At 41.0% G+C, this 16,501-nt stretch overlaps 2 protein-coding genes and 1 long non-coding RNA gene across 5 annotated transcripts in view; 1 reads left to right on the plus strand and 2 right to left on the minus strand.

The window, feature by feature from the left end:
* The window catches only part of NEK9 (NIMA related kinase 9), a 44,862-nt gene extending 42,292 nt beyond the window's left edge, over nt 1-2,570 (minus strand). For both annotated transcript variants that reach the window (XM_054448479.2, XM_054448478.2), the window contains exon 1: nt 2,168-2,570. In XM_054448479.2, the coding sequence (XP_054304454.1) occupies nt 2,168-2,386 (219 nt within the window). In that variant the 5' untranslated portion in view covers nt 2,387-2,570. The remainder of the gene's footprint in view (nt 1-2,167) is intronic.
* Nucleotides 2,571-2,702: 132 nt separating this feature from the next.
* LOC134738161 (uncharacterized) lies at nt 2,703-12,445 on the plus strand. The gene is made up of 2 exons (XR_010123763.1): nt 2,703-2,826; nt 12,284-12,445. It is a non-coding gene; the product is annotated as an uncharacterized LOC134738161 (long non-coding RNA).
* TMED10 (transmembrane p24 trafficking protein 10) overlaps nt 6,983-16,501 on the minus strand; it is a 46,125-nt gene continuing 36,606 nt past the window's right edge. Inside the window, exons 4-6 of one of the 2 annotated variants that reach the window (XR_010123762.1) lie at nt 11,271-11,397; nt 8,114-10,514; nt 6,983-8,000 (exon numbers count right to left, since the gene is read on the minus strand). Coding sequence is in view for 1 of the 2 variants with exons in the window: in XM_054448485.2 (XP_054304460.1) it covers nt 10,393-10,514; nt 11,271-11,397 (249 nt within the window). In the remaining variant the exon portion in view is untranslated. Of the gene's footprint in view, nt 10,515-11,270; nt 11,398-16,501 lie in introns of both variants that reach the window. The other variant, XM_054448485.2, reaches the window with a different exon arrangement.

A 16,501-nucleotide genomic window follows, 5' to 3' on the forward strand; every position in this document is an offset into this window, starting at 1 on the left:
TGGTGATTATAGCAGGGCAAGAATACTGGAGAAGCAGAGAACTGGGGAGCAATTATCTACAGCTGGTCACAGCTTCTAAAATGAAAATACTAAACTTGCCTCTAGTTTTATAAATGTAGACTTCCCTAGTGATTTTCACTTACCCTTTCTGGATAAGAATAAGTCATGCCCCCTTTTGCAACTCTAAAATCTCCTCTCACACTTTGATGTATCCTGTGGCTCCTGAGGTCTACTATCTTTTTTTTTTTTTAAGAGATAGGGTCTCACTCTGTTGCCCAAACTAGAGTGCAGTCATAGCTCATTTCAGCTTTGAACTCCTGGGCTGAAGCAGTCCTCCCACCTCAGCTTCCCCAGTAGCTGGGACTACAGGTACGCACTGCCACACTCAGCTAAATTTTTTTTTTTTTTTAAGAGATGGGGTATCACTGTGTTGCCCAGGCTGGTCTAGAACTCCTGGCCTCAAGCGACCCGACCACCTTGGCCTCCCAGGTGTTGGGATTACAGACATGAGCCGCTGTGCCTCGCCTCATTCTTTGCTGACACTGCTTCCTAGCCCAGGAGCATCTCCACCTATGTAACCCTCCCTATCCTTTTGAATGCCTCTGCCAAGCCTTTACAGTGTTTTTGAAAAGACTCTGATGAACCTTTTACTGTAACCATGTCTTTAATTTTTAGACCCCATACACTGAAATGATATTTGTCCATTCTTTTCATATCTCTACATATGCAACTTAATGCTATTTGTTTACTAACAATGGTCAACTTATTTTCCTACTGAAATATAAGCTTCTAGAGAAAAAGAGTGCTTCTGAACTTTTATAAATTCACAGATCTAATAAATATTTGGTGATATGGATAACGCTATTCAATTTTTGGGAAGTATAATCAAATTTAACTCAAAACCAACCCAGTAATCAAGTTCAACAGGATAATAATAAAAAGGCAATGGGCAAGATGTGAGACTTTAGTTCTAGTCCAAGATTTACTTATAACTTAAGTGAGCAAGTCACTTAAGTATACTGTTTTAGTTTCTCTAACTAAAATATAGAAATAACAATCCTTATCTCCTCTTTCTCATTTTGAGTGCATAAAAGAAAACAGACTACTAAGAATAACTAACTCTAACATCATACATTAACGTGGCATCAGGATAAAAAAGAACACTTAAAAATATTCTCTTGCAACCACTTCTCTCCTTCTCCATCTTTCAGCCTTAAAAGTATGCTGGCTTGGAACACACACCACAACTGCAGATGGATTTCTGATGGATGAATCACCTTCAGCAACCCCAGCAAGTTCTCAGTAAATGTTTACCCTAAAGTAAGATTTTATTATCAAATCCAGTGTATCGTTAGTTTTTGGAAGTAGAATAATCACTGCAGGGTTTTACACTAGTATATATTAACTTGGGATTCCGTGATCCATGGATCTCTCCAAAGGATGTGCATATGTGCAGATGTGTTGATGGAGGGGGTAGGATTACTTTGCTTATGTTAGGTTCTCAAAGGGGTCCTTGTACCCCCCAAATTAAGAACTAATGGCTTAGAATATACCAACAAAGTATTTCCCATGCATAAACCCTGCAGGATAAACACTGATAAAGAACCATCACACAAAGATCTTCCCAATAAGCTTCAAGAAAAGCTTCCAATTGAGTGATCACCTGCTGAACTTAAAGATAATGACAAAAATAACGGAGTTGCCACGGGTGTGGGGATTTTGAAGCTATGCCCCTCCTCCTCACCCCGACCTTGGAGAACTATATATACAGCATGAGAGGAAGGAAGTTTTGGCAATACTTCACATTCATATACCAGTTTAATTTACAGAACAAGAGCCTTCGTTTGATTCTCAAGATAATCTTAAAAAAAAAAAAAAAGAAAAAGATGATTTCAAGGTATTATCAGTAAGCCCATTTTACAGATGGGGAAACTAAAGCTCAAGAGACGGTTAGGTGACTTACGACAATCAAAAATGACTAGTCAAACCAATGATCTAGCCAATTTCTAGTGCCGGTGAATGGGAAGAGTGGTGAAGACCCTAAGACATATACCCTGTTGGCGCCTAAAGCACTAAGCTCACGACGCTGGGAAAGCGGGGCCGAGAAAGAGGGACTCGGGGCGACCCGACAGCGCCAGACAGGGCGGCCGGTGCCTAGGGCCGCTACCTCGGTGCGGCGGTACAGCGTGGCTTCCCCGAAGGCGCCGCGGCCCAGGACGCGGATGGGGATGTAGTGCAGCTCCTCCTGCTCCGCCGCGCCGCCGCCAGCTCGCGGCCCCTGACTGGCGCTAGGCCCCGGACTCGAGTCCCCGCAACCCCCGGACTCGCTCCCAAAGTCCGAGTTGATGGAATCGCAGTGTCGCTCGTACTCGCCCAGCACCGACATGGTGGCGGCCGCGGGCCTTGGGGACCAGCCTGCGTATGCCCGGAGGCGCTGGCCGCGCTGCGTCCCGCTCGCTTCAGATGCTGGCCAGCAGATCCGTCAGCCCAGCAACCCCGCGAAGCTCCATGGTGGCTCCTGCCCCCCGACCCGGAAACAGTTCTCTGTGTTTCCGGCCTGGCTGAGTTTCCTCCGCCTTTGCTTGCCCGCTTGGCTAGTCTAGCGGCCAAGGCTTCCCGCTTTCGGGGAAGGCCTGCAAAGTGAGGCCTCCGGCTGGGGTTAGCGGGCGCGTGGTGGGAACCGCGTGGAACCGAAGGGCTCCCACGGGAACAAGGGCATCACTGACGGTATGGCCTCTCAGGTCTGTTGACCCTCCCTCTGCCTCCCCGGTCCGGACTCATACAACTTCGAAGTCCAGAGGTCGTCCAGTCTCATCTTGACGTCAGGTCTGTGACAAGAGGGTGATTGGGGAAGCATTCCCAGTGTACACCTTCTTCCCCATTCCAACGTTGGACAGCATTCTTTTTTAGAGAGATAGTATAGTAAAGATAATATGGCCGGGCAAGGTGGCTCACGCCTGTAATCTCAGCATATTAGGAAGCTGAGGCGGGCGGATCACCTGAGGTCAGGCGTTTGAGACCAGCCTGGCCAACTGGTGAAACCCCGTCTCTATAAAGTACAAAAATTAGCCAGCCGTGGTGGCAGGCACCTGTAATCCCAGCTACTCGAGAGGCTGAGGCAGGTGAATCGCTTGAACCCGGAAGGAGGAGGTTGCAGTGAGCCGAGATCGCGCCACTACACTCCAGCCTGGATGACAGAGCGAGACTTCGTCTCAAAAAAAAAAAAAAAATAATAATATAGACAGCCTAAATGTCTGCCTCCGGTCATCTCGGTCCCTGGGCCAAGTTCTTTCTCCCAGGGCCATCCTAAGTCCCTCCCTTTTCTACACAACTCCAAAAATATTTTAAGTCAACTCTCCTGACACTTTCCTTCTCCCCCGTCTCTTTTTCCAGATTCAATTTATTCTATGTGTTTTTCCAGATATTTGACCATATGATCTCATGAAACATTCTTTGGGCACTCGGTGCCACACACTGTTTGGGAACAGTAAATCTGCAATAACCTTCTCCCTACCGTCAAGTAGGAAAACAGCAATACGGTGAACAGTAGGTGTTCCATCAGTTATGTGACCTTGGACAATTATGTGACCTTGGGCAACTTCTCATCTCCAAGCTTGTTTTGTTGTAAGAATATGGTCTACATCACAGACATAACAGCTAACATTTATTGAGTGTTATGTTCTGGGTACTATGCTAAAGGTTTTTTACGTATTATCCCACATTATTATGTATTATCCTATGTATTATGTATTATCCTAACATTCCCATTTTACAGAAACAGAGGTACCTAAGTAACCTGCTTAATGTGACAGACCTAGTAAGAGGGAGCTGGGAAGTTGAACCCAGCAAGCTGAAAAAGCAGGATGTGATGGGGCTAAGAGAAAGCCATGTGCCTAGCCGGGTGTGGTGGCTCACACCTGTAATCCCAGCACTTTGGGAGGCCGAGGTGGGCCGATCACTTGAAGCCTGGAGTTCGAGTTCAGCCTGGCCAACATGGTGAAACCCTGTGTCCACTAAAAATACAAAAATTAGCCGGGTGTGCACACACCTGTAATTCCAGCTACTTGGGACGCTGAGGCACTAGAATTGCTTGAACTGGGGAGGCGGAGGTTGCGGTGAGCCAATATCATGCCACTGCACTCAAGCCTCGGCAACAGAGTGAGAACGTGTCTCAAATAAATACATAAAAATAAATTGTGTCATATCGATTTGTGAAAAGTTCCTACTTTAAGGGAGCTTACATGTAACAGAAAACTACCAGGCAATTAAAACAGTTTCTATAAGGGCTATTAAAGTGCAAGATTCTAGAGAGGCATTTAGGAGTGGCATCTGTCCAAGCCAAACTTGCTGTGTGAGTGCAGGAATATACAAAATGTTAAGTCTAAACAAAGTAGAGAGATCATTCCAGGTAGAGGCCATTCCATCTACATCCTCCTATTAATTAGAAGGCACTTTGAGGATAGGTATTGCCTCTTGTTTATCTAGATACACTCCAGAGTTTAGTTTGGCTTAAATCTGTTAATTCTATTAACTGTTAATTCTGTTATTCTCGGTTAACTCTGTTAAACAGAAAAGATGCTCAATAAATTGTTTCTCAGTTGAATGGGAAAAAAACAATTACTTAAAATTGAGAATGCTGACTTTCAAAGAGGCTGAATAGATTTCAGCCTAAGCTTAAAAATTCATTTTTTTCTGGCACCTTTGCAACGAGGAACTAGTTTTCTATAACTTGGTTGGCCTGAAACTGAATTGTTCTAATGATAATGCATAGATACTACAAGCCTAGAAGAAACATGTCCTGTTATAGAGCAGAGACATTCCTGCTGAATTCTTCATTATATTGGGTATAACTGAAACTAATTGTCTTACCTTTGAGTATTTATAAGTTCAAAAATAGTCAACATTTATTCTAATGGTATAACTTTTTTTTTTTTTTTTGGAGACAGTCTCACTCTGTCACCCAGACTGGAGTGCAGTGGCATGATCTCAGCTCACTGCAACCTTCACCTCCCAAGTTCAAGTGATTCTTATGCCTCAGTCTCCTGAGTAGCTGGGATTACAAGCATCCGCCACCACACCCAGCTAATTTTTGTATTTTTAGTAGAGAGGGCATTCTGCCATGTTGGCCAGGCTGGTCTCGAACTCCTGACCTCAAGTGATTGGCCTGCTAAAGTGTTGGGATTACAGGTGTGAGCCACTGCACCTGGCCAAGGTGTAAAATTTTAAAGCACCTTTGGTTGAAACCAAACTATTTCCACATTTTACTTTAACAAGTGAATGGTTAGAATGCTATTTTGCATTAGTTTCCGATTTGTGAATGGCAAATTCGCAGGGGCCATAGAGTTACTGTCAAGATGAAAGAATCTACCAAAGACCAACCCAAGTTTATACCCTTCACTGTCTGCCACAGTAGCCATTAGCTACATATAGCTACTGAACACTTGAATTGTGGCTAGTCTAATTTTAAGCTATAGATGTGGTATAGCTTGAAATGCACACTGGATTTTCAAGATTTTATATGAAAAATGGAATGCAAAACATCTCATTAACCATTTTTATGTTAACTATATGTTGAAATAATATTTTGGGTATATTAGGTTAAATATACTACTAAAAATAATTTTCGGCTGGGCACAGTGGCTCATGCCTATAATTCCAGCACTTTGGGAGGCCAAGGTGAACAGACCACAAGGTCAGGAGTTCGAGACCATCCTGGCCAACATGGTGAAATCCCGTCTCTACTAAAAATACAAAAATTACCTGGGTGTGGTGGCGTGTGCCTGTAATCTCAGCTACTCGGGATGCTGGAGAATTGGCAAATTTTACCTGTTTTTTACTTCTTTATTGTGATACTAGAAAATTTAAAATTATACATGCAGCTCAACATTTTATGAGACACCACTGCAACAGACTGAATAAATGATTTATAAAGCATGTATTGGGCCGGGCGCAGTGGCTCTCGCCTGTAATTCCAGCACTTTGGGAGGCTGAGGTGGGTGGATCACGAGGTTGGGAGTTCGAGACCAGCCTGGCCAACATGATGAAACTCCATCTCTACTAAAAATACAAAATTAGCTGGGCATGCTGGTACATGCCTGTAATCCCAGCTACTCGGGAGGCTGAGGCAGGAGAATTGCTTGAACCCGGAAGGCGGAGGTTGTGGTGAGCCGAGATCATGCCATTGTACTCCAGCCTGGGCAACAAGAGTGAAACTCTGTCTCCAAAAAAAAAAAAAAAAAGAAAAGAAAAAAAAATTATACCCAAATAATGGGAACCACTACTTTACACACTATGGATTCATAATAAAATTTATTTGAGGGAGAATGGAGATAAGAGGATAAATAAGAGGCCAGCCAGTGAGTGTGCAAAGCACTTCATATTGGCTCTTGGAAAGTAGCTTTGTGAAAAATGTTCAACTGTAAGTGAAAGGAGAGGAGAAAAGACGTTTACCTCCTGGAGTGGGGTTTTGCATTGGATATGATAGGCCTAAAAAGTGAGTCCTGAGGGTTCGTATATTGGGGGGGGTCTTTTAGGAATGAAAGGCAAGGGAGATGGCTCTCTGTAGGAGTGATTCTATGTAGTTGCAATTTTAATTGCAAAAACCGCAATTACTTTTGCGTGAACCTAATAGTAACAGTTTCCAAAAGAGAGAAGATAAAGAGAATAAAATGCCTAGCTTACAGAACCATATTTAGTCTGAGGATGCATAATTAAGGATTCTTTTATATATATATATATATATATATATATATATATATATATAATTTACATATATATAAAATTTACATATATTACATACAAAAATATGATACTCTTTTACTAGGTCATATAAACTGTCGATCTGCAGTAACTGAAGAATAACAATATTTTTTCTCTAATTCATCAGGTATAATTTGCCATAATTTAAAATAGAGAAATACGGAAGAATTATCACCAATCCAGACATAGAAGTACTCAAGAGTAACAGAACATACACCTAAAATGGTTTCTGCTAGCCTTTATTTGAGAAAATTTACACAAAAATCCCCAATCCAACATTTACAAGTGAATCTGTATAAATCCCATATGCCTCTTTCCCAAACAAACCGATAAATGGCTTTATGACAGGGGTCCATGACAATGGTATAACAAGGCTTACTTAAACTGCATCATTCTCATTTATATTGTACAGACCATTTTGGATAATATGCTCAAAAATGGAGGAAAGCACATAACACCCCTGATTTTAAAGCTTATTTGCTCTTGTATCAGTCTTTTGTCAAAGGCAAATACTTTTACTTTTTAGATAAAACCAAAGTATGATATCAATTAACTTTTAAACCAAAAGCACAAAATGTCCCAGTTGATAGTTTTGGCATGAGTAAAGGGAAGGGACATGAAAGAATGTCAACTCCTACAAAGCTTAAGTTTAGGGTCACACTTGGGAACAAAAGCATCAACGAAATAAAATATTCTCTTCTCCATCTTCTTGACATTTTGTCACATCAGAAGAACATAACTAACAGAGTAGCTTTCATTGCTCCTAAAAAGGGGAAAGGCACCAGTCAGAAATAGGAAAGAGAATCTTGTTAGGCTAATGGTACGTGATAGAAATTTCACATTTAAAAGTTTAAAGATGGAGGCTGGGCGTGGTGGCTCACGTGTGTAATCCTAGCACTTTGGGAGGCTGAAGCAGGCAGATCACTTGAGGTCAGGAGTTCGAGACCAACCTGGCCAATATGGTGAAACTCTGCCTCTATACAAATACAAAAATTAGCCAGGCGTGGTGGTGTGCACCTATACTCCCAGCTACTCAGGAGGCTGAGGCAGGAGAATTGCTTGAACCCAGGAGGTGAAGGTTGCAGTGAGCTGAGATAGCGCCATTGCACTCCAGCCTGGGTGTTGCAGCAAGACTCCGTCCCAAAAAAAAAAAAAGTTTAAGGATGTATCTTAACCCACATATTATTTTCTCTACTTGGATGCATCCTCTGTAACTTAGTATATGTAATGCTACAGATAGACTTTCTCAACATTTGCTGCCTATGCTAAGGATCTGCAGCCAGGTTCTCAGAAGCAGTACCTACCAATTCTCAACAGCAGATGGCAATGTTGTACAAGTTAACGACAGAACTACTTTTATGCCACAGGAGAGGAAGACACAAGGAGTCAAAAGGGGGAAAAAAAAAAGTTTGGGTTCATAGTAGCAGGAACATTAACAGAATAGCCTGAAGATTTTAACAGCATAACTCATTCCCTCTTCCACCTTTGTACTTTATCCAGGTCAACACATCAGGGTTCTCTAACAATTCCAGTATTCTGTTTCTTTACTGTAAGATACATGTAATTCTTGCCACTGTGATTAAACAAGCCCTGTAATAGTCAGCAGGGTTAAAAAGAGATTACAGAAAGGATAAACTCCTACACTTTCTTGGGAGATGTGGGAAAGATTTCAAGTCACAGCATTTTTCATAAGTGTTTATAAACATGGTCATTTATATCCACATTTTCTCTTATTTACATTAGTTTTGGCCCTTAGGCACCTCATACTCCTACAGTGATTATTGGCTTTGCTTTCATAACATGTATTTTTAAGTGTTTTCTCTCTTAATGGCCCTCGATGTCTATTTTATACATCATATCTCTTAATTCTCTAGATGGAACACTGAAGGACAGGAATTAAGTAAGTGACTGGCCATGCAAGAGTTGGAAATTTTACTTATTTTTTCCTTGGTAGAAGTTATGTTAAAAATTCAAGCAACCACATATCTAACAGAGGAATTTTATCTAGGATATATAAAAAAAACTCTCAAAACTCAATAGTAAAAAGAACAAATGACCTAAATAGAAAATAGACAAAAGACATGAACAGACATTTCACCGAAGAGGATATATAGATGGCAAATTAGCATACAAAAAGATACTCAACATCATTAGCCATTGGAAATGCAAATTAAAACCACATGTGGTATCATTACACACATCTATGTGAATGGTTAAGATAAAAAATAGTAGTAATACCAAACGCTGGTGAGGATGTGAAGAAACTGGATCAATCATACATTGCTGTGTGAATTGTATGAGTGGCTGTATGTAAAAAGTAGAGCCACTCTGGAAAAAGAGTAGGGTAGTTTCTTACAAAAATATACGTGTTTACCATACAACCCAACAGTTGCCCTTTTGAGCATTTATCTCAGAAAATGAAAATGTATGTTCACGTAAAAACCTGTACATGAATGTTCACAGCAGCTTTATTAGGGCAAAAAACTGAAAACAACTCTTATGTCCTTTAGTGGGTGAATGGTTAAGCAAACTGTGGTACATCCATACCATGGAATACTACTCAGCAGTCAAAAGGAACTGCCCAGACTTCACCACGATGCAATATATGCATGTAAGAAATCTGTACTTATACCCCCTAAATATATAAAACATTTTTAAAAGAAAAAAAGGAAGAAACTATTCATACATGCAACAACTTGGATGGATTTCAAGGGAATTATGCTGAATGAAAAAAGGTCAGCCTCGTAAGATTACATTCTGTATGATTCCATTCATACAACATTCTTGAAATGACAAAATTACAGAGATGGAGGACAGAACAGTGGTAGCCACAGGTTGGGGTGAGGGTATAAGAAAGAGATGTGGCTGTGGCTGTAAAAGGGCAGTGCAAGGGGTCCATGTGACAGAACTGTTCTGTTTCTTGTGATGGTGGTCACATGAATCTACACGTCATAATATTGCATAGAATTAAATACACATACACGAAAAAAGTTCAAGCAGTTGAGCACAAATATTTTAATTGTCTAAAATGACATTTTCTTTAAGAGTTATCTACAGTTCAAAGCTCACTTTTATGAGGTGTCACATCCATCACCATTTTAAGAGACAAAAAATCATGAAAAGATATCACCAGAAGCTACGTAAACATTTCAGCTAAGGGTAAAGAGAAAGTTAAGGGTGTTTTCACAAGGAAATTGAAAGAGGGCAATCCGAATGAAGTCAACATGGTCACACAAAAATCTTGGTAAAAGAACTAGAATGGAAGCCCAAGCTGCTGAGCAAGTGGGAGAAGAAAAGAAAACATAGTCCAAACAGATCACACAAGGGAACCCAGGACAAATGCTGACTTTGGCATTATCTAGGTAACCCCTATTTTTTTGTCATAGGTGACTCTAATAATAGACCTATTGTTGCAAAACCAGTCAAAATCCTACCAAATTAAAAAGAAGTCCCTCATTGACTTGTTGGGTGTAGGTGGTACCCCATGTCCTCCCACACCAAAAGAGATCAGTTCTGGCAAGAAAGCTCCAACGTGCCTTGATGGTGCTGTTGGTAGGATGCCTTAGGCCAGGCACGTCCCAGCGATGTTTTGCTGGCTGAGGTACAAGGTGGGAGGAGAATAGGCCTCATTCATTACTCAATCAATTTCTTGGCCTTGAAGAAGCGTCGCAGGTAGAAGACCTGCCAGGTAGCTAGTCCAATGAGACAGAACATTGAAAAGATGCTGAAGTATAGGACCCGAGTGTTTGTTGACTCTAAAAAAAAACAAAAGCATTGTAAACATAATGAAGTGAGCCTCCTCACCTGGCTAAACAATGGCAGGGGAGGCAGGTAAAGGCAATTAATTAACTTCACTCTGTCCCTAGGTCTAATAGTAGGATTTCAGATAATTTTTTTTTAAAGTTCATTATCCTGGCTGGGCATGGTGTAATCCCAGCCTGTAATCCCAGCACTCTGGGAGGCTGAGGCAGGCAGATCATGAAGTCAGGAGATCGAGACCATCCTGGCTAACTCTGTCTCTACTAAAAATACGAAAAATTAGCCAGGCATGGTGGCATGCGCCTATGGTCCCAGCTACTTGGGAGGCTGAGGCAGGAGAATCGCTTGAACCCAGGAGGCAGAGGTTGCAGTGAGCCGAGATCGCACCACCGTACTCCAGCCTGAGCAATAGAGCGAGACAGACTCCATCTCAAAAATAAGTAAATAAATAAAAATAAAAGTTCATTATCCTATATATAAATGTTGAAAATTACAAAGATTGGTGCTATCAGTTTGATGTGGGTATAGACTAACTGAGGATGCTGTCACCTGCCTATCACAGTAGGAGTTTCTACTCTCTTGAAAATCTAACAAGGCTCATTTACCTTTAGCAGCAACAACTGCGAAGCAAGCAATTTCCCCTCCATATACCCACCCTGGCAAAACAGAGAAAAGGGTACACCAGAATTGAAAGTTTGGAGACTGTCTCATTTATGGGTCACTTAAGAAGTAAGAGTTGCCTTCCCCCTCACCGTTGGTATCACGCATCTCCTCTTCTCTCTTCTTCATGTAGGCAAAATCATTAACAATAGATTCTGAAAGGTCTTCTAGGCGTCTCAGCTCTACCTCTAATGGTTTGAGCTTCTCAACTTTTGCAATCTGGAAAAGAATGGAGTATTTTCAGCTCTCTGAAAACATCGCTTCAGTCAAGAACATAAAGAAGGCAACAGAGGAGTCTTTTTTAAAGTTTCACCAGATTTAAATTCTCTCCTATCAATCATCCTAACATATTTTAAAATTTGGGCTTCTTGCTTTCCCTATAGACTATATCTTTCCATTTCAGACCTTTTTTGATACTTTAATTTTGACTAAAATCTTAGAAGTAATATAATAACCGTAGGCTATAAAGTAAGATATGCTATTGTCTCAAGATTTTTTACTTTTTTTTTGAGACAGGGTTTTACTCTGTTGCCCAGGCTGGAGCGCAGTGGCACAGTCTTGGCTCACTGCAGGCTCAACCTCCTGGGCTCAGGCAATCCTCTTGCCTCAGCATCCCAAGTAGCTGGGACCACAGTCATGCACCGCCACACCCAGCTAATTTTTGTACTTTTTCTAGAGATGGGGTTTTGCCATGTTGCCCAGGCTGGTCTCGGACTCCTAAGCTCAAGCAATCTGTCCGCCTTGGCCTCCCAAAGTGTTGGGACTACAAGTGTGAGCCACCATGCCCAGCTGATTTTTGACTTTAGTAAAGCACTTTACTTTGCACTTCCACTCATGTCTAAGAAGTAAACTATTGTTAATACAATAAATGTGAGAGTCATATTAGGTCAAACCTGGTTTTAGAAGAAAAACCACTAAATTCATCAAACCTTTGACAGTACATAGGAATGTGAGCATGTGTTATTATAGCATTAAAGTAATAATTCAAAATACACAATTAGAGAATTCTGGTTCATATAAATCCTACAACAACTTTAAGGTTTAATATCAGCGCTCAGATGTGAGAAAACTGCACTGAATTTTTTATGTATTTTTTTTCTTTTAGAATGACACAGCCAGTTATCAAAAGAAATCTCCAAGGAATTCCCTGTATGCTGAGGAATGAAGGATGTGAGAAAGAAATTAACTGTCTTCTGCTCTCAAGTTAGACCCCTAAGAAAACTCTTAAGAGTATCTAATAACTAGAGGCATCTGTCACACCAGCAAAGATGTCATTATTGTTTTTTTCTTATCAGTCTTAGATTATGCTTTGCTTTAAAATGGGATACACCACCAGAGCTTTCCAGATCTTTTTTTTTTTTTTTTTTTTTTGAGATGGAGTCTCGCTCTGTTGCCAGGCTAGAGTGCAGTGGTGTGATTTGGCTCACTGCAACCTCTGCCTCCCGGGTTCAAGTGATTCTCCTGCCTCAGCCTCCTAAGTAGCTGGGACTACAGGCGTGCACCACCACACCCAGCTAATATTTTGTATTTTTAGTAGAGATGGGGTTTCACTATGTTGGCCAGGATGGTCTCGATCTCTTGACCTCGTGATCCACCTGCCTCGGCCTCCCAAAGTGCTGAGATTACAGATGTGATCCACCATGCCCGGCCAGCTTTCCAGATCTTAAAACTTTTACATACCAGTTGCTCTTAAAGTTTCCACATAGAGAATTCTTTAATAATGCTGTTTCTGGCCGGGCGTGGTGGCTCACACCTGTAATCCCAGCACTTTGGGAGGCCAAGGCGGGCAGATCATGAGGTCAGGAGATCGAGACCATCCTGGCTAACACAGTGAAACCCCGTCTCTATTAAAAATAAAAAAAAATTAGCTGGGCATGATGGTGGGTGCCTGTAGTCCCAGCTACTCGGGAGGCTGAGGCAGGAGAATGGTGTGAACCCAGGATGCGGAGCTTGCAGTGAGCTGATATTGTGCCACTGCACTCCAGGATGGGCGACAGAGTAAGACTCCATCTCAAAAAAAAAAAAAAAAAAAAAAAAAAAATTTCTGTTTCTTTCTTTCTTTTTTTTTTTTAGGATGGAGTCTCACTCTGTTGCCCAGGCTGGAGTACAGTGGTATGATCTTGGCTCACTGCAACCTCTGCCTCCCAGGTTCAAAAAAATCCTCCCACCTCAGCCTCCCGAGTAGCTGGGATTACAGGTGTGTGCCACCACACCTGGCTAATTTTCATATGTTCAGTAGAGATGAGATTTCACCACGTTGGCCAGGCTGGTCTTGAACTCCTGACCTCAGGTGATCCATCCACCTTGACCTCCCAAAGTGCTGGGATTACAGACGTGAGCCACTGCACCTGGCCTTAATAATTCTGTTTATATATCTGCTTCTTTACTCCCTATTTACTGTACATTCCCTATGGCCCACTTTTTTTTCTCTCCTTTGTTCAATTCATTGTCCTTGTTCTTTCTCTTTGTGAAATGTTAACAGCAGTTAACAAGGGATGAATAGGAGGCATTTATTTTATGTTTTCTTATTATATTCTTCACTAAATGTGTGATGAACAAAAGTTATTTAAAATAAAACAAACTGCTGTTAAGATTGGGATGTAAAAATTGAGTTTATATTTAAGGTCCATAAAAATATGGTGATAGACTTGCGATGATACACCTACGTTTTCTCTCACCAGATGCACATTTTCTTGCATTTGTAAAATGTTGGCTAGAGTTAACGGTGTGACGGGTAACTGCAGAACAGCTTCTGGGTGTAAGATTTAACCAATAGTTAATGCACAGAGCTAACTTTCCTAGGTGAATGGCCAAATGCCAGGTTTTGTCATTAACCCAGAATATATATCTGTTCATTGATCTCATATAGAGCTGCAGAACAAAAAAAAATTCCCCAAGAAAAATACAGGAGCTATACAAGCTGAACCTTAGTCTAACATCTTCCCTTCTGCTCTGTACTTCCCCACTCAGAGCTTCCTAAATGAGACAGTATAAAGGAAATGGCATGATACTTCTTAGAGATAAATTATTTAAAGTTCCCTAAATAGAAACTTGCAAAAGAAACTGGAAGTGAAACTATGGCTGTGCCTCTGCCAGCTGAAAATGATATTTTAAAAAAATTACTTTAAAGCCTACTGAATCCCACAGCCTCTGCTTTTGTTGTTGTTGTTGTTGTTGTTGTTAAAGGACAATAGTCCAGAGTCCTAAAACCTGAAAAACAATGATGGAATTAAACTTGGTACTGAAGACGGCTTTTGTAGATTACAGCCCCCCACAAGCTGTTCCCAATCCCTTTCCAGTAATAAAACTTATTTTTTAGTTGTACAACCAACACATAAATATATTCTTTTGCTAAAAATTTAAACTATCCAGAAGCAAAGAGAATATAAACCAAAAGTCTACCTTCATGGTTCCTCAATTCCCACATTGCTTTCCAGAGGTAAAGACGCTTATAAACTTGATGTATTATCTTTCCACACCTTTTCTTCTGAGACACTATGCTTTTGTATGTAAATGTACACAGAAAAATATAACTTAAAATATATTTATAAATGGCATACTATACACATTGTTCTACAGCTTTTTTCCATTTAATAAGATCTTTCCAAAAATGTCAGTGCTTATCAATTCATCTTATTCTTAACTGCTGCATAGCATTCCACACAGCTAGTATTCCACATTGTTTAGTTAATCATTCAATTCCCAACCCCTTTTCTAGTACAGGTGCTACTCCAGACTACACCTCTATTCATAACCAAACAGTCAAATTCCTATCTTCAAAGTTGATTTTATTTCCTCAACAAAATCTCTGCTGAGGCCAAGTGTGGTGGCTCACACCTGTTATCCCAATACTTCGAGAGGCTGAGGCAGGAGGATCACTTGAGCCTGGGAGGTCAAGGCTGCAGTGAGCCAAGATTATGCCACTATACATCCTGGGAGACAAACTGAGACTCCGACTCAAAAAAAAAAAAAATCTATTGAATCCCATCTTTCATCCAGAAAATTATTTTCAGACCTTCATTAGTGGGATGAAGGTCTCATTTTGGTCTCATTTCCTAAAAGCCATTTTTGCCTAATAATTACCTTCACTCATGATACTAATTTAAAATCTAGAAATCTTAAAGAAATCTCAAGAGAGTAAAACAGTACTGAAATCTAGCTTGCTATTCCAAACACCTAGTATACCATGGATACTCAATAGTAAAAAAACAACAATCATGGATATATTTCTACATTGAATCTAAACCTAGGAATCCAAATAATATTTGGAGGATATCAAAGAACAAAAATCTTTTCAAACCACCAAAATCTGACGGACTTAACAATTAAATGCTATTAAGGAAAGTAATTCTGCCTTCCTCCATGTGAGAACACAGTGAGAAGGCAGTATACACTCAGAAGAGGACCCTCACCAGAACCTGACCACACTGGCACCCTGATCTTGAACTTCCTAGACTCCAGAACTATGAGAAATAAATTTCTGTTGTTTATTTTTTTTGAGATGGAGTCTTGCTCTGTCACCCAGATTCTTCTGCCTCAGCCTCCCAAGTAGCTGGGATTACAGGCACGTGCCACCACGCCCAGCTAATTTTTGTATTTTTAGTAGAGACAGGGTTTCACCATGTTGGTCAGGCTGGTCTCAAACTCCTGACCTCATGATCTGCCCTCCTTGGCCTCCCAAAGTGCTGGGATTACAGGCGTGAGCCACTGCGCCTGGCCTGTTTATTTTTACAAAAGAAAAAAATTAGCCAGGTGTGGTGGCTCACGCCTGTAATCCCAGCACTTTGGGAGGCTGAGGTGGATGGATCACTTGAGACCAGGAGTTTGAGACCAGCCTGGCCAACATGGTGAAACCCTGTCTTTATTAAAATTACAAAAATTAGCTGGGCGTGGTGGCACATGCCTGTAGTCCCAGCTACTCAGGAGGCTGAGGCACGAGAATCCTTTGAACCTGGGAGGCAGAGGTTGCAGTGAGCTGAGATGGCACCGCTGCACTCCAGCCTGGGCTGGGTGGACTCTGTCTCAAAAAAAATAAATAAATAAAGAAGAAGTAGTAGTAGTCAGTGGTTTAAAAAAAAAAAAAAACCATCACTGCAGGCTGGGCACAGTGGCTTATGCCAGTAATACCAGCACTCTGGGAAGCCAAGGCAGGTGGATTGCTGGCGACCAGGCTGGGCAACACAGCAAGACCCCATCTCTATTACAAAGTAGTAATAATAATAAAGAAAAAAACTTTATTGCAAGAATATATAACAATAGACTTTTATTACCAGCTTAAAACAAATGTAAAAAAGTTTCTTGATTTTTTTTAAACATTTTAAGG

This window comes from Pongo pygmaeus, chromosome 15 (assembly GCF_028885625.2).
Source record: "Pongo pygmaeus isolate AG05252 chromosome 15, NHGRI_mPonPyg2-v2.0_pri, whole genome shotgun sequence".
NCBI lineage: Eukaryota > Metazoa > Chordata > Mammalia > Primates > Hominidae > Pongo > Pongo pygmaeus.